At 42.4% G+C, this 19,033-nt stretch overlaps 1 protein-coding gene across 1 annotated transcript in view; it reads right to left on the bottom strand.

Annotated features, from left to right (window-relative positions):
• PAPPA2 (pappalysin 2) overlaps positions 1-19,033 on the bottom strand; it is a 309,776-nt gene that overhangs the window by 252,504 nt on the left and 38,239 nt on the right. Inside the window, exon 2 of the mRNA XM_068986447.1 lies at positions 10,349-11,420. Coding sequence (XP_068842548.1) covers positions 10,349-11,420 — 1,072 coding nt within the window. The remainder of the gene's footprint in view (positions 1-10,348; positions 11,421-19,033) is intronic.

Genomic DNA, 19,033 nt, shown 5'->3' with positions numbered 1-19,033 from the left:
CAAGAGACAAGTAACAAAGGACAATGATAATGCATGAATGTGTGCACACTAAGTCCCTTCAGTTAAGTCAGTTCAGTCGCTCAGTCATGTCTGACTCTTTGCGACCCCATGAATTGCAGCACGACAGGCCTCCCTGTCCATCACCAACTCCCGGAGTTCACTCAAACTCACATCTATCGAGTTGGTGATGCCATCCGGCCATCTCATTCTCTGTTGTCCCCTTCACCTCCTGCCCCCAATCCCTCCCAGCATCAGAGTCTTTTCCAATAAGTCCCTTCAGTAGTGTCCAATCTTTGCCATCCTATGGACCATATTTTGCTGGGCTCCTCTGTCCATGGGATTCTCCACGCAGAATATGGGAGTGGGTTGCCATTTCCTTCTCCAGGGGATCTTCCTGACCAAGGGATTGAGCCTGAGTCTCATAAGTCTCCTGTATTGGCAGGTTGATTTTTACCACTAGTGCCACTTGGGAAGCTTATGTAATTATAACATTGTGTGGTAAGTACGTACTCAAGGAGTTGGCAAACTTTCTCTGTAAAAGACCAAATAGTAAATATTTCAGGTTTTGTGGGCCACATAGTTTCTGTTGTAACTACACAACTCTGCCACATGAAAGCAGTGATAGACAATATGTGAACAAATGCATGTGACTTCATTCTGATAAAAATTCATTTACAAAAACAAGTGCTTAGATAAATTTAGTCCACAGGACATAATTTGCCAACCACTATATGAAGGAGAAGGCAATGGCAACCCACTCCAGTACTCTTGCCTGGAAAATCCCATGGATGGAGAAGCCTGGTAGGCTGCAGTCCACGGGGTTGCACAGAGTCAGACACGACTGAAGCAACTTAGCAGTAGCAGCAGCATATGAGGGTAAGAATATTCGTTTATGCAACAGTTATTTGTTGAACACTCATAGCATTTATTTTTCCAAGTGCTAGGGTAAAATAATAACTCAAACATACAAAAACTCCCTCTCTAATGGAACTTGCATTCTAATGGAGAATATGGACATTAAGCAAAAATTAAAAATATGTAGCCCGTTAGTGTCAGATTCTAAAAAGAAAAATAAAACAGAGAAGAAATCATAAAGAGTTAGAGGAACTGGGATTTTAAGTGAGGTCACCAGGAAAGGCTGCACTAGAAGGTGACTTTGAAAAAAAGCCTGGAAGGAAGTGGGAACACTAGCCATGTAGGAATCTGGAGGATGAACATTCCAGCAGAATGAAAAGTCACTGAAAAGTTTATGCGGCAGGAGTGTGTCTGTTAAGCCAAGGGACAATGAGAAGGCCACTGTGGCTGGAATGGAGCAAACAAGGGAGGCCTGGTGGGAGATGAGGCCACAGAGTAAGTGGTACCAGACCAGTGAGGGCCCTGTCGGTCATTGCACTGCTGCTGGCCTTGACTCTGAGTGAGCTGGGAAGCTGCTGCAGAATCTGGGCAGAAGAATGACTTGATCTGAAGTGTAGTCTACTAGGGTTACCCTGGCTGCTATGTTAAAAACAAACCCAGGCGGGGCAGGGGTGGTTGTGCAAGAGCAAAAGTGGGGAGACCTCTTAGGAGGCTATTGTAATAACACAGGTGAGAGACAATGGGATTAGAGCAGAGTGATGGCAATAGGGGATGAAAAGTGGTACAAATGAAATGTTGTGTGTGTGTGTGTGTGTGTGTGTGTGTGTGTGTGTGTGTGTGTGTTAGTCGCTCAGTTGTGTCCACCTCTTTGAGACCCTATGGACTGTAACCCACCAGGCTCCTCTGTCCATGGGTTTCCCAGGCAAGAATATTGGAGCAGGTTGCCATTTCCTTTTCCAGGGGATCTTCCCGACCCAGCTATCCAACCCACGTCTCCTGTGTCTCCTGCATTGCAGGCAAATTCTTTACCCACTGAGTCATCGCGGAAGCCCATCTGAATGAGGGATCAAATGAAATAAAATGGCAACCCACTCCAGTATTCTTGCCTGGAGAATCCCATGGACAGAGGAACCTGGAGGGCCATAGTCCATGGGCTCACAAGAGTCAGACATGACTTAGCAACTAAACCAATCTCTATACTATTCCTAGGAAAGAGGGAATGACATGGGAACTAGACTTGAAAGTAGGAATTAGCCAAGCATCAAGAGAAGAAAATCAGGTCTACTGCTGCGGATAGAGCTCCTGATGAGAAGTGAGAGATGCATGAGGGTTCAGAAAATAAGTGAGTCAGCATCTTCCTCCTGAGGGTGAAGCAAATCTTCAAAAAAACCCATGAGGGCCAAACTACATATTCCATCCACTCCCCAACCTACTTCTCTGTGACTTCTATTCAGTCACAAAAGTAAAATGCAAACAGAGTTCCTAGAGGGGGGGAAAAAAGGAAAACATGTGTAAGTGTGCAGCTGTCTTTCAGATTCCTAGGCTTAAATTCTAAGAAAAGATCCTTAAGTGAAATCCTCTGAGACAGACTGGCATCTGGCCAGGGTACTAGGGCCAGCACCCCAGCTCCTAGGAAAATACCCAGGTATCTTGAACAACTGAATGTGTTTGGAGACCAGGGTCTCTCCTAAAATTTTTCTAAGAGGAAATATTTTTAACCCAGACATACCGCAAGGCTCTCTCACAAGTCGGCCTATTTGGCTAGAAAATAGCCCCGAAAAGGAGAAAAACAACCTCTCCCCACTCACCTGGGGAGAGGGATTCACTGAGCCATTTAGATGAACAGAAAAATTGTGGATATGATTTATTCCATAAAATAGTACCTGTTGAAACTATGGAGAATTTGGCCTGTAGGAAAGCAAATGAGAGACATTTCTACTTGTTAGTACACTTTCTGAGCTTACCTGCAAGTTATTCTCCTATTCCTTCCCTTCTATTCCCTTTGCCAGGTAAAGTGCGTATAAGAAGGTGAGACTTGTTTCTTTAGAGTTTGTGTGGCCTGTGTATATTGCAGTGGAGGGGTTCAGAGGTTTTCTTGCTGTTTGGTTTTAAAGTTTCTCCTTCATTTATTTTCTCTCTGCCCTCTTCTACCCCCTTACACTTATTTTCCCCATCCATGTTTTTTTTGGCTGCAGGGAACTTTGAATCCCAACTTCAAAAGAAACCTATAATGAAGCCTGGCTGATGTTTAACAGATCTGCTGCTGCAGGGGCCCAGTCCAACCGTTCCTTTGGCTCAACAGCCACAGAGGGTGAGTGAGCAAAGCACAGCTAAACCAGGGCACCCAGCTCTGTGCAGCACCGATTTCTCCACCTGTTCCCTTGGATGTCATGTGCATCTGCCCTCCTGTCCTGAGATATATATCCAAGAGCGTGCAACTGCAGGTACCACTCTCTGGCATGCTCCTTTAGGGCACCTCCCAGTCCACCCTCTTGAGGACCTGTTTAGAGGGAAGTGGACCATGCTCTGGGGCTTCCCAGGTGGTACTAGTGGTAAAGAACTTGTTTGGAAATTCAGGAGACACAAGAGACGTGGGCTCGATCCCTGGGTCAGGAAGGTACCCTGGAGGAGGGCATGGCAACCCACTCCAGTATTCTTGCCTGGAGAATCCCCATGGACAGAGGAGATGGGTGGGCTACAGGTTATGGAGTTGCAAAAGAATAAGACATGATTAAAGCAACTTAGCACAAACGCAAGCCTGGACCATGCTCTAGCATTGCTATATACAATAGTCTTTCTGCCCTCAAACTCCTCACCATCAAAACTCGGGCAATGAGGCAGAGAAGAGACAATAAGGCACCAAGACACAGAGACCTCAGCTCACCACAGGCATCAGAAAACAAATGCATGCCGTCATCATCCCATTGTCTGCTTCAGAGCATGGTGACACTAGGTGGCTGATGACTCGCTTAAACTATGCTCAGTCATTTATTTTTATTTGGTGATTGTCCTCCTCCACATGCTAATAGAGTGATGAAATCTGACCGAAACCAAAGCAAAGAGGCAAACACAATGTTCTAGATTTGGTTGGATACTAAACTCATGTGAAAAGGGGAGGTAGAGCAAGGGATGGAAAGTAGATTCAGCAGCAAAGCACCCTTCATCTCTGGGACATAGTTTTAGAGAGAAAAACAACAAAAATAAGTCATGACCAAAAAAGAAGCTTCAGACTGCAAAGGTCAGGGAAGCTGGGTTTCCCTTAGGGCATAGACATTCCCTTGACTTGGCTTTCTAAGATACATCATAGGGCGTAGCCAACGACATTTGGGATTTTCCTAAAGAGGACTTTCAAGCCCTCGTTCCCACAGCAATTGTAGACCCTCTCTTAGGGTAGCTACGATATAGAAATAGACATCTGGCCTATGTAGCCTTCACTTTCCACAGGCCAAGTTTCTCTATCTTGGTAATTCTGTTCAACTGGCTGGGTAATGTTATCTATAATTCATATCTCCTTCTGACCATTCCCGAGTCTGATAAATACTCTCCCTTTGATAGGTGCATCTGGGTTACAGATGTTTGGTGCCAGATTCCTCAGACTCTCTCCTCCTCTCAGAGCCTTTGGGAGAGGAACTCTGTTGGGCTACATTTCTGGTTTCTTGTTGTGGGTGGGGAAGAGGGAACATTAAGTAGGATTGGAAAAATGAAGAGGATTTTCATAGAGCCATCACTGTACTTGCATGTTAGTAATCTGTCTATAGGTGTGTCCCCCACTTTCCAACCAATGCCTACTAACCTGGGAGTTCCTGAATAGAAGGACTCTGTGCCTGGCACACTCTGCTCCTCAAAAAATGTCTGATAAAACATTTGTTGAAGTTGGGTTCTTCAGAGTCACAGAATAAAGGAACTGTGAACTTGAGCACTGTGATTTAATTGTAACAATATGGATGCTATGCCATGCCTTGCCGTGTGGTACCTGAATGCTTAGTCGTGTCCACGCTCTGTGACCCTTTAGACTATAGCCCACCAGGTTCCTCTGTCCATGGGGTTTTTCCAGGCAAGAATACTGGACCAGGTTGCCATTTCCTTCTCTAGAGAATCTTCCTGACCCAGGGATCAAACCCATGTCTCCTGTGTCTCCTGTGTCTCCTGCACTGAAGGTGAATTTTTACTTGCTGAGCCATCAGGGAAGCCCAATAGAGATGCTAGGTGATGGTAATTTAGTTCAGAGACAACCACTAACTCCACTAAGTCATAGGCCCTTATAGAAATCCAGAGATCTACATCTCTGTGAAACCAAAGTCCTTTCAAACAATCTAAGCCGTGGCACAGAAAAGCAGTCTACACTCTATGTTCTGCTTTTAGTGGCTCAGATTGGATTTAAACCTGGGTATTTAGATAAAATTACTAAACCCCTCCACTAAAATATGAACACTTACTCTATGTATTCTTTATATTTGTCCCATTGCTTGTCTTACTGTGTCTGGCACGTCAGAAAACTTGATAAATAATTGTTTTTCAAAATATGGTTCCTGCCAATAAGAGTTATGAAAAACATTCACTGTTTTTAGTAATAAAAATTCAGCACAAGAAATACAAAGCAGAGAAAATGGAGTATGAATAAAAGGTCTGTACATGAAATAAGTATAAGGGAACTGAGAAAAAGAAAACCTATCCTCTCCACTGTCTTCAGGTTTCTCCCCCTAAAAGAAGAAATTCACAAATAAGTACCCTTTTAAAAAATCATATTAATAGGGCTATAAAAGTGTGTTTCTTATTGTGAATAAGCACTGTACACTTGAGAAAATCCACCAGCATGAAAGACAGATTAGAATTAAGAGGGGGGAAAAAAGGAAAAAGAAAAGTTTACTACAAATGAATTAGATATACTGCACTGGGAAAAAAATTCAGAATTCATCTTACTTTTAGCCTCAGAAAATGACTGCATCCTTAAAAACAGACTAATATAGAAAAATCAGAGTAAAGTCTTAAATATATGATTGCTAAGATTAAAAAATAAATTCAGCAGAAGATTTACAAGATAAACTCAAGGAAATCTCCAAAAAACAGAACTAAATAACCATGAGATAGAATATATGAGAGGAAAAGGACAGAATAAATTCAGAAGATCAAGCCTCAGAAATTTCAGAGGGGAAAAAGAGATCAGAGAATTAAGAAATATCAACCTAATAATTTCAGAAAATTTGCCAGAGATAAGGATGGCATCACCAACTCAATGGACGTGAGACTGAGCAAGCCCTGGGAGATGTGAAGGACAGAGAAGCCTGGCATGCTGTAGTCCATGGGGTCTCAAAGGGCTGGACATGACCGAGCAACTGAACAAATAAGCAACAATGACAACAACAGGAGGCATGAGTCCAAACTGCAAGAATCACTGAATATCAACAAAAGAAGACTAAAAGGCCAGCCCTTAAAAAAAGTATCATGAAATCCCTAAAGTAACACGGCTAAACATTCAAAATGATTTTTAATAGGAAAAAAAAAATCACCTCTCAAACACATAATTATCAGAATAGAAGCTAGAGACAATATAATGAATTCCTTCAAAAATTTAAGAGAAAATATTTCCCAACTCAAATTTTACACCAGGACAAACTATCCATTTTGGGTAAAGGCAAAATAAAAGCATTTTGAGAAATGCTTTTCTGGAAGTTACCTAAAACATCCTTTCTTAGAAAGTTACTTAAGGAGGTTTTCCAGGAAAAAATTAAGCTGTAAATTAAGAGATATTCATGCAATTCAGGACACAGTGACTCCAATCCCCGCCCCCCCAAAAAAAATCAGAGAAATTTCAGGATAACAACTCTGCAGCAGAACTAAATATAACTGGTGAAGTTGGAAGAGGAGGGAAAGTGGAATGAACTGGAAGGGAGAGCTCCAGAGGAGTGTTAAAAAAATAAAAAGACACTTTCTATAGATCTATTTACCTATTCTATAGATATGATAGAGCATTTGAAAATGAAGACATCAGAAAGAAAGGAAGATAGAAGGGAAGGAGGAAATAGAGACTCAAGGGATAGGGTACATGTGTATGGGGAAGTAGAAGAGCTATGCCAGAAAGAAAGCATAGTAATAGAACAAAACCTTGCTCTGCAACCAAAAGAAAAATGTTTTATAGTCACAATATTATAAATATATATAACTGAGTCAACTAAAAACAGTAAAATTAAAACATTAATTTTAAAATATATTAAAAAATGCAGATGTGATGTGGGAGAAAAGTAAAACTCTCATCGTTATAATAAAAGCAAGTCATAATATTTAAAATTAATGTTTAAACATAATGTTTAAAATTGATGAAAATAAGTTGATCCAGTGGTTTGGACTCTGCACTTTCACTGCCAAAGGCGTCGGTTTGATCCCTGGTCAGGGAACAAATGCAAGCCATATGCATGTTCCCTGCCCAGATTTTTTTTTTTAAATAAAATAGATGAATCAAGTAATATAAATATAATGTTTGGATATATGTATATGGAGGTTATTACCAAAAAGGCAAGTAAAATAATTAAAGATGGGAGTAAGGCTAGAGAGTAGAGAAAAGGACGAGGAAGAGTTAGGCAGAGGATTGCCATTCCTTATTTTTGGGTACAACTGTCTTTGGTACTTTTGATATTTTAACCAGGGGCATTTATTTAGGCTTACCTGTGGCTCAGTGATAAAGAATCTGACTGCCAATGCAGGAGTTTGATCCCTGGGTCAGGAACATCCCTTGGAGAAGGAAATGGCAACCCATTCCAGCATTCTTGCCTAGGAAACCCCATGGACAGCGGAACCAGGTGGGCTACAGTCCATGGGGTCACAAAAGAGTCAGCTACAACTTAACAACTAAACAGCAACAACAACCAAAAAAGTATGAATAGTTCCTTTTATTCTGCAAAGCAAGTTTTGCATGTAAGGATAAGAAAGTTTGAAACACGTCTGGGTCCACAGATAGAAAAGGATAAGTTACCATGGCAACTCTGAAGCAGTAAGGTGAATAAGTTATAAACCCCTGGGTACGAGCAGTGGCAGTAAGGATTCAGAGATAAGGGGCCACTCTAAGGAGAAAGATGCAGAGGTACCATGCAAGACATCTCTCTCAGTCAAAGCAGTGTGTTGTTGTAATGAGCTAGTAGACAAATGAGAACAAGCCAGATTTGCCTGGAGAGCTCTCTGGAGATCCTGAGTTGGCAAACACTGTTGTTAGTGAGGTTTAGCTTCTGCTTAAGGTTATCAAAATCTAAAAACCAAACCCAAACAGAATCTTTCTTATGCAAATATTTCTGGTAATATGATCAGTTCCCTGGGTATTATTATGTAAACAAAGGCTTCCCATCTGTCAGTTCTAATAATGATAATAACTAATGTTAGTTTAGAACTATTTTTGCACTCTGAAAACTTTAGAGTTACCAAGGACTTTCCTGTACCTTGCTTCCCTGGTGGCTCAGATAGTAAAGAATTTGCCTGCAATGCAGGAGATCCGAGTTCAATCTTTGGGTCAGGGAGATCCCCTGGAAAAGGGAATGGCTACCCACTCCAATATTCTTGCCTGGAGAATTCCATGAATGGGCTACAGTCCATGGGGTTGCAAAGAGTCAGACACGACTGAGTGACTAACACACTTCTTGTACCTTATTTCATTTGCTTCACAAAATAACCCAAAGATATAGGTAATGCCAAGTATTATTGCAACCACCCTCATTTTACAGACAAGACATCTGAGTTTCTAAAAGTGACTTGCACAATTTACATAGCTGGTTAAGTAGCAAGGGCTCTGGAATTCAGCTCTGTTCCCTCTCTGCAAATCTTACCATTTTTGACATCACATGTCTGAGATATAGGAGACTCTATTAATTGGTTCTAACCACCTACACATAGGGGCATCAAGAGGACTGCCCACACACAAGACCACGAATTACCACACAAATCGTGTCCAAAAAATTCAAAGGCAGCCATTCAGGTATTGGGTGGAAACTGAGGTCCAATCCTCCCACCTCCCACCAACACAACACCCCAGCTCTGGTGTGAGGCATTTTATATTTCATACAAAGGTACAAGTTATAAGTAGGGAACCCTTGTCCATATGCACAAATTAACAAGTTTACCACCACGTCTATCCTTTCTTAACTCCCTCTAACAGTCCTCAACCCCGGGACCAACCATCAAGCAGAAATCCTCCTATTGGCTTCTGTCTCACAACAGATGACACATCAGATTCATTTATTCATTAAAATAAACATAAAATAGATGACTACGTTTCAGCTGCTGCTCTAGGCACTGGAATGTAACAAGAACTGATATTCTAGGCCAGGGAAAGACAAATAAACAAGTGCACAAGAAAAAAAACAGAAGTGATAAGTGTTATGGAGATAATTTAAATTAGTTTACATAATAGAGATTGACTAGTCAACTTAGATTAGGCGATCAGGAAAGCTCTTACCAAGAGGTGACATTTAAATAGATGTTGGAATGACAAGAGAAAATTCACCAAGGGAAGATTAAGGAAAAGAAGATTCCAAGATGAAACAGCTAGTGCAAAGCTCTGGGGCAGGGACAAGCTTAATGTGTTCAATGGAACAGACTAGAGTCTGTGAGGCTGTGTAGTGCGGGTGTGGAGAACCAGGATGGGGTGGGAGAGACGCTGGAGAGGTAGACAGGGTCAGGTTGTAATCCAGGAGACAGGAGTGGGGCTCAGATGTTATTCTAAGCATAGTAGGAAAACATGTAAGGAGGGAAGTGACTGGACCTGATGTACCTTTCCAGTGGGATTGTTCCAAATACTGTGTGGAGAATGAAATTTAATGGAGCAAAAAAGGAAGACTGCACTTGTGCTTAGATGTGAAACATCTTAAGTTCATAAGGCTGCGGAACTGCTCAATCTACGTCAGAGACTACGCACACATGGGGCCTCCTCATGAATTTGTGCTACTTTGCTGGAAACCTAAGACTGTGGAAAGAACGGAAGTGAAAGTGTTAGTTGCTCAGTCGTGTCCGACTCTTTGCAATATATGGACTGTAGCCTGTCCATGGAATTCTCCAGGCAAGAGTACTGGAGTGGGTTGCCATTTCCTCCTCCAGTGGGTCTTCCCAACCCAGGGATTGAACCTGAGTCTCCTGACTCCTGTATGAGTGGTGTCTATCAATGTGTACCTCTTTGTTCTCTGCAAAGGTGCCCTGGCTTCCTTGGACAGATAAAGTCGTTCAGCTTTCCTGTATCTCAAGTACCTGGTGCGTGCACAGTTCACACCACATCCACAGTTGTGTGCTTCAAAGAAACTGAGTTTGGTAAAGGTCGTGTTTTCATCTTAGTCATCCATGTGTCCCTAATTACCCAGGACAACATCTAGGACTTGATGAAAGCTCACCGATATCTGGTGGAGTAATCGTTTTATTCGGAGGTTGAGCGAACACTCTTTTGTCTCCAGAAGCCAAAACGATAAAATGATGTCAGGAATGCACCCTCCAAGAAGGATACCCCCTAGCCCCGGTCCCTTACCTCCTGGGTGAGTCAGGGTCGAAGCAGGTCTTGCGCACCTCGGTCACGTCTGGGTCACAGCAGTCGCCCTCGTCAAAGTCGTTCAGCATGTTGTTGCACCCCACGTGGCAGAGCCCGTCCTTGCGGTTCCAGGAGTAGCACCGGCCCTGCAGGCGGCAGTCACCCCCGTCGTAGCCCGTGAGTGGATGCTCGCACTCGGGGTCACAGTGGTCGTTGCCGATTTTGCTGGGCTCACAGTTCACCAGCACAATGCGGTGGCGCAGGGTGGAGTTGTGGACGCGGTGGACGCTCAGCTGCCAGCTGATGTTGTAGCGGCTGAAGGCTTCATTGAGCACCTCGTGCTGCCGACGGATCTGCTCCTCACTCACCGTGGGGTTCAGACCCTTGTCGTCATAGATGTTCACCACCCGGTAGCGGATCACCTTCTCTCCCCGGAGGGGCCAGTGCCCATTGTACTGAGAGATCAGTTCCACGTTGTCACATGCTGTCTGCCCACAGAGCGGGGGCTGCAGAGGGGACAGAATCTCAGGCTTTGACTCAAAGCCCTGGAGAACCTCACGCCGTGGGTACTTCCCGTCTCTAAAGGGGACCCACTGTTCTTCCAGGGGCTCAAAACTGGCAGTCAGTAGCAGGGTGGTCAAATCCTTCACCTCCAGTGGCTGCTGAGGTCTGTGCTGAAGGTGGCTTTGTGGGCGGGCTGTCGACCAGAAGACCAGGGTGCCCAGGTGTCCACGGAAAGAGTGCCCGTCCTCCGAGCTGTCCCCCCCAAGGAGGAGAGAGCGACAAGATGCCATGAAGGGGCTGTTCAAGGGACCAGACTGATCTCGACTACTAGCCACCTGAGTGCCATCCACATACAAGGCCATGCGCTGTCCATCGTAAGTGGCTGCCAGATGTGTCCACTTGCCCGGTTGGTAGCGACTGTGGCCCATCACAGTGGTGGCTTTCTTCACTCGGTCGGTGCGAAGAGAGAAGAAGAAGCGAGCATCTCGCCTTCCCACATCCTTCCCTGAGCGGATCCCCAGGGCCCAGCCCTTGTCACTGATAGTGTGGGAGCAGTTATCAAACACACCTGGGAAAGAAGGAAGAGTCGAGGGAGAAATACCAGATACAAAAGGGATGGAGAAAGGGAGAAGAAAACCCGTATAAATAGCAAGAATGTAGGTTTTTAATGGGAAAAAAAATTGATAGAGTCAGTCCCCACCTAAGATGTTTGTCCAGTACCCCATATTAGATGTTCTGGCAACATCTTTCCCCAAAGGAATTTAATTTGAGATTCCATCCAATTTAACGCATTCCAGTATTTTTAAATAACCAAAATGGAAGCTGGAAGGGGATTTGTCACAGTGCAAGTGACAAATATCCTCACTACTTTGTCACAAACATTTCTCATGCTGACTCCATATCCATGCCTTCTTCTCTTTCCACTTCCTTAGAATTCACAAGGGCCTTTGTAGTTTTTACAAAAGATAGTAATCTACCACCCTCGAAAGATCTTTTTCTTTTTTCTATTGAATATTGAAATGACAATTTCTGTGGGAAAATAAGGAAAAGACTGTAACATCCTAGACATGTTATTTCCTCTGATGCCTAAGGGCAACAACACCCATCTGAAGTGAACAGGTGTTCCCCAAAGTAAGCAAAGGAGCATTGACCCATGGTCCTAGACTATAAAAACCTAGTCAAACTATAAGAATGATTGTTCTTATGACCCATAATGCCTACCACAGTACAGAAGTGGAACCTTTCCAGATAAATGAAGCTCCTTACCACATGCTGCCGTAGCATCTTATTCATTGCAGGCCCAGGGCTATCAAGTCCCATAAACAAAGCAGAGAATTCCTGTAGATAACTATATCACTAAGAATTTGGCAGCAGGAAGTAGAAGTCATATGTAACAGATGAAAGAGGAAGCCTCAGACAATATGGAGGCCTCGAATGTTCCTGGCAAAGCCATCTGCAGTTATGAGCCCACCACCTCCTCCCAGTGCCTCTTCCAGTACATAGGAAGAGTCTATGTAATTTACACAGTCTTGTAATTTACATAGAGGTAGTACATTCACACAGGAAATGCTTAGTAAATACTGCTTTAAGAATGAATGGATGATAGAAAAGTTGACTGGCCTTTAGATAGACACAGGAGGCTAACATCAAGAGTCATTCTTCCCCAGCCCCCAACCCACCCCCTAGGCAAGAATTTTACTTATTCCTCTGAACTCCTATGTAATGCACTCAAATGGTACTATCCTATGGAGAGTCTGAATTTTAAAGCCATGAGTCTCCCCATTCTAATTGCAGGCAAGTATCAAAAGTAGCTATGCTTTCATGAAAGGATAGATTATCTTCTCTTCTATCTCTAGTGTAAATCAATAAATTGTGATTTTAAAAAAATAAAATGTTCTTTTTAACAAAGGCAATTCCTCCCTAATCTAGTAATTCTACCAATTATACTTACAAGTGATGACTAGGTGTAATGAAATAGTGATATTCTGGTTTTGTATTGAGAGAGTCAATTCCTAGGCAGGTTGATAAGAAGTCTAGAGGTTCCCGAGGAGAGAGGGGTCTTGAGGAAGAGGAAAGGACAAATATTTTTTTTTCCTCTAAATTTCTTAGTCTTAGTCACATAATTTTTTTTTTTTAAGCCTCAAACGGATGATTACACAACAAACAACTCAGTTTAAACTCTGTACTAGGGACTATATAACAAAAATGTATCCTGACTGAGGACAGTTTCTCCTTCCTGAAAACCTTCTGGCTAATCTTGATATCTTCAGTTCAGTTCAGTCGCTCAGTCATGTCCAACTCTTTGCGACCCCATGTCGCAGCACGCCAGGCCTTCCTGTCCATCACCAACTCCCGGAGTTCACTTAAATTCATGTCCATCGAGTCGGTGATGCCATCCAGCCATCTCATCCTGGGTCGTCCCCTTCTCCTCCTGCCCCCAATCCCTCCCAGCATCACGGTCTTTTCCAATGAGTCAACTCTTTACATGAGGTGGCCAAAGTATTGGAGTTTCAGCTTCAGCATCAGTCCTTCCAATGAACACCCAGGACTGATCTCCTTTAGGATGGACTGGTTGGATCTCCTTGCAGTCCAAGGGACTCTCAAGAGTCTTCTCCATCGCCACAGTTCAAAAGCATCAATTCTTCAATGCTCAGCTTTCTTCACAGTCCAACTTTCACTTCCATACATGACCACTGAAAAACCAGAGCTTTAACTAGATGGACCTTTGTTGGCAAAGTAATGTCTCTGCTTTTGAATATGCTATCTAGGTTGGTCATAACTTTTCTTCCAAGGAGCAAGCGTCCTTTAATTTCATGGCTGCAATCACCATCTGCAGTGATTTTGGAGCCCAATAAAATAAAGTCTGACACTGTTTCCACTATTTCCCCATCTATTTCCCATGAAGTGATGGGGCCAGATGCCACAATCTTTGTTTTTTGAATGTTGAGCTTTAAACCAACTTTTTCAATCTCCTCTTTCACTTTCATCAAGAGGCTTTTTAGTTCTTCTTCACTTTCTGTCATAAAGGTGGTGTCATCTGCATATCTGAGGTTATTGATATTTCTCCCAGCAATCTTGATTCCAGCTTGTGTTTCTTGCAGCCCAGTATTTCTCATGATTTACTCTACATATAAGTTAAATAAGCAGGGTGACAGTATACAGCCTTGACTTACTCCTTTTCCTACTTGGAACCAGTCTGTTGTTCCATGTCCAGGTCTAACTTTTGCTTCCTGAACTTCTTGAGAAACCTGATATCTTAGAATGTATATTATGGGAGTGGGTCTGGTAGGATCTTTCTGTTATTAAGTTCTAAACCTGTTATCCTAAAACGTAAATTGTGGGAGTGGGTTTGGTAAAATTTTCACAAACTTGAGACATTCTTTTGATTTATTGTAATAATTAATTAAAAAGTATATGACTCCATAGCTAACTTTAGTGAGGGGGGGATTCTCTGTCCCTCTTCTGATGTCTATGTCAGAAGATTTTTCTGTCCCTTTTCCATTCTTGTGCCAGGCTGTGACAGCGCAGGAGTGGCTGAGAGGAGCTACCCCATGTCAGAGGTCAGGGGCAGTGGCTGAGAGGAGCAACCCAACCTCCAAGGAGCAGCAGCAGTGAGCAGGAGGGCTGAGAGGAGCTACTCCATGTTCAAGGTCAGGAGGGGCAACTTGTCCAAGATAAGGAGCAGCAGCTGCGCTTTGTTGGAGCAGCCGTGAAGAGATACCCCACGTCCAAGGTAAGAGAAACCCAAGTAAGATGGTAGGTATTGTGAGAGGGCATCAGAGGGTACACACACTGAAACCATAATCACAGAAAACTAGCCAATCTGATCACACAGACCACATCCTTGTGTAACTCAGTGAAACTAAGCCATGCCGAGGGGGGCCACCCATGATGGAAGGGTCATGGTGGAGAGGTCTGACAGAAAGTGGTCCATTGGAGAAGGGAATGGCAAACCACTTCGTATTCTTGCCTTGAGTACCCCATGAACAGTATGAAAAGGCAAAATGATAGGATACTGAAAGAGGAACTCCCCAGGTCAGTAGGTGCCCAATATGCTACTGGAGATCAGTGGAGAAATAATTCCAGAAAGAATGAAGGGATGGAGCTAAAGCAAAAACAACACCCAGTTGTGGATGTGACTGGTGATAGAAGCAAGGTCCGATGCTGTAAAGAGCAATAATGCATAGGAACCTGGAATGTTAGGTCCATGAATCAAGGTAAATTGGAAGTGGTCCAATAGGAAATGGCAAGAGTGAATGTCGACATTCTAGGAATCAGCGAACTAAGATGGAGTGGAAAGGATGAATTTAACTCAGATGACCATTATATCTACTACTGTGGGCAGGAATCTCTCAGAAGAAATGGAGTAGCCATCATAGTCAACAAAAGAGTCCGAAATGCAGTACTTGGATGCAATCTCAAAAATGACAGAATGATCTCTGTTCATTTCCAAGGCAAACCATTCAATATCACAGTAATCCAAGCCTATGTCCCAACCATTAACGCTGAAGAAGCTGAAGTTGAACGGTTCTATGAAGACCTACAAGACCTTTAAGAACTAGTACCCAAAACAGATGTCCTTTTCATTATAGGGGACTGGAATGCAAAAGTAGGAAGTCAAGAAATACCTGGAGTAACAGGCAAATTTGGCCTTGGAATATGGAATGAAGCAGGGCAAAGACTAATAGAGTTTTGCCAAGAGAACGCACTGGTCCTAGCAAACACCCTCTTCCAACAACACAAGAAAAGACTCTACACATTAACATCACCAGATATGGTCAACACTGAAATCAGATTGATTATATTCTTTGCAGCCAAATATGGAGAAGCTCTCTACAGTCAGCAAAAACAAGACCAGGAGCTGACTGTGGCTCAGATCATGAACTCCTTATTGCCAAATTCAGACTTAAATTGAAGAAAGTGGGGAAAACCACTAGACCATTCATGTATGACCTAAATCAAATCCCTTATGATTATACAGTGGAAGTAAGAAATAGATTTAAGGGACTAGGTCTGATAGATAAAGTGCCTGATGAACTATGGATGGAGGTTCGTGACATTGTACAGGAGACAGAGATCAAGACCATCCCCATGGAAAAGAAATGCAAAAGAGCAAAATGGCTGTCTGGGGAGGCCTTACAAATAGCTGTGAAACGAAGAGAAGTGAAAAGCAAAGGAGAAAATGAAAGATGTAAGCATCTGAATGCAGAGTTCCAAAGAATAGCAAGGAGAGATAAGAAAGCCCTCCTCAGTGATCAATGCAAAGATAGAGGAAAACAAGAGAATGGGAAAGACTAGAGATTTCTTCAAGAAAATTAGAGATACCAGGGAACATTTCAGGCAAAGATGGGCTCGATAAAGGACAGAAATGATATGGACCTAACAGAAGCAGAAGATATTAAGAAGCAGTGGCAAGAATACCCAGAAGAACTGTACAGAAAAGATCTTCATGACCAAGATAATCACGATGGTGTGATCACTCACCTAGAGCCAGACATCTTGGAATGTGAAGTCAAGTGGGCCTTAGAAAGCATCACTATGAACAAAGCTAGTGGAGGTGATGGAATTCCAGTTGAGCTATTTCAAATCCTGAAAGATGATGCTATGAAAGTGCTGCACTCAATATGCCAGCACATTTGGAAAACTCAGCAGTGGCCACAGGACTGGAAAAGGTCAGTTTTCATTCCAATCCCAAAGAAAGGCAATGCCAAAGAATGCTCAAACTACCACACAATTGCACTCATCTCACATGCTAGGAAAGTAATGCTCAAAATTCTCCAAGCCAGGCTTCAGCTATACATGAACCATGAAATTCCAGATGTTCAAGCTGGTTTTAGAAAAGGCAGAAAAACCAGAGATCAAATTGCCAACATCCACTGGATCATCCAAAAAGCAAGCGAGTTCCAGAAACACATCTATTTCTGCTTTATTGACTATGCCAAAGCCTTTCACTGTGTGGATCACAATAAACTGTGGAAAATTCTGAAAGAGATGGGAATACCAGACCACCTCATCTGCCTCTTGAGAAACCTATATGCAGGTCAGGAAGCAACAGTTAGAACTGGACATGGAACAACAGACTGGTTCCAAATAGGAAAAGGAGTACATCAAGGCTGTATATTTTCACCCTGCTTACTTAACTTATATGCAGAGTACATCATGAGAAACGCTGGGCTGGAAGAAGCACAGCTGAAATCAAGATTGCCGGGAGAAATATCAATAACCTCAGATATGCAGATGACACCACCCTTATGGAAGAAACTGAAGAGGAACTAAAAAGCCTCCTGATGAAAGTGAAAGAGGAGATTGAAAAGTTGGCCTAAAGCTCAACATTCAGAAAACGAAGATCATGGCATCTGGTCCCATCACTTCATGGGAAATAGATGGGGAAACAGTGGAAATAGTGTCAGACTTTATTTTATAAAGTCCAAAATCACTCCAAAATTGCTCCAAAATCACTGCAGATGGTGATTGCAGCCATGAAATTAAAAGACACTCACTCCTTGGAAGAAGAGTTATGACCAACCTAGATAGCATATTCAAAAGCAGAGACATTACTTTGCCAACAAAGGTCCATCTAGTCAAGGCCATGATTTTTCCTGTGGTCATTTATGGATGTGAAAGTTGGACTGTGAAGAAAGCTGAGCATTGAAGAATTGATGCTTTTGAACTGTGGTGTTGGAGAAGACTCTTGAGAGTCCCTTGGACTGCAAGGAGATCCAACCAGTCCATTCTAAAGGAGATCAGTCCTGGGTGTTCATTGGAAGGACTGATGCTGAAGCTGAAACTCCAATACTTTGGCCACCTCATGTAAAGAGTTGACTCATTGGAAGACTGTGATGCTGGGAGGGATTGGGAGCAGGAGGCAAAGGAGATGACAGAGGATAAGATGGCTGGATGGCATCACCGACTCGACGGACATAAGTTTAGGTAAATTTCAGGAGTTGGTGATGGATAGAGAGGCCTGGCATGCTGCATGCGATTTATGGGGTAGCAAAGAGTCAGACATGACTGAGCAACTGAACTTTCACTTTAACAAAACTCTGCTATACAAAACCTCTACAGTGATCAAGACTGGTCCCTGGTCCCAAAGTTAAATCTTCTTCGGGTATCACGAATCCAATACCATTCACCATAAGCTATCAATATTGGGTTTTATTGTATGCTTGTTTTTACAATGAGGTTTTTATGGTAATGAAGTATAAGAATTACTCCTTTACATATTCTTATGTGGGTGGATTTTCAAAAGAGCAGACAAAACTAGTGAGATCAACAATAAATTCCCTGCTTCACAGTTTCTGCTTGGTTCACTAATTTTCGAAAATTCATTTAGCCTTAGTCATGTCCATCTACTGACCTATGAAAAAAAGTGCTGCAATATTTAATATCAGAACTATGGAATTACTCTCAACCAGTAAATATCTGCTGGTTTTTAAGAGGAGAATTGAGGAGGAGACTATTTCATATTTGTTGCATATATACAAGTATATATGAGTTGGGGTATAAATTATTAGGCTTGACATATAAATTACTAGATAATTAGCTTGTCACTTGCCAAAATCTTATAATTGCAATTCTGAACATTTTAACTTATTGTCCTTAGAACATAATTCTAGTAGCAACAATGTAATTGTTTCTACTTAGTTATCTTGTTGTTTAGTCACTTTCTACTTAGTTATCTTGTTGTTTAGTCACTGAGTTGTATCTGACTCTTTTGCAACCCTGTAGGACATACCCCAGCCAGGCTCCTCTGTCCACAGGATTTCCCAGGCAAGAATACTGGAGTGGGCTGCCATTTCCTTCTCCAGGCGATCTTCCTGACCGAAAGACTGAACATCTCCTGCAGTGGCAGGTGGATTCTTTACCACTGTGCCACCTGGGAAGTCTATTTAACCCAAAGGAAGCTATTAAAATTATTAAAATTATAGTGTGTCTAAAATTTTGTCTCTAACTTCTTGACACACTACACAGAAGATGGACTTTTCTTATTAGTTCTGATATAATCTAAATTTTAGTAATTATATTATTAATAGAAAGGATTTATTGGCCAAGGGTATTAAAATAGTTCTAGTTGGGAGTTGTAGGAAGTATATAGAAGTATTACTTTTTAAATGATTATGAAAGTAATGATTCTTTACTTTCATTTAATAAGATGTCCAAGCAGTATATGTGAAACCTTAC

This window comes from Capricornis sumatraensis, chromosome 14, assembly GCF_032405125.1.
Source record: "Capricornis sumatraensis isolate serow.1 chromosome 14, serow.2, whole genome shotgun sequence".
Classification (NCBI taxonomy): domain Eukaryota; kingdom Metazoa; phylum Chordata; class Mammalia; order Artiodactyla; family Bovidae; genus Capricornis; species Capricornis sumatraensis.
The sequence above is the reverse complement of the archived record's forward strand: the minus strand, read 5'-3'. Positions and strand labels throughout refer to the sequence as shown.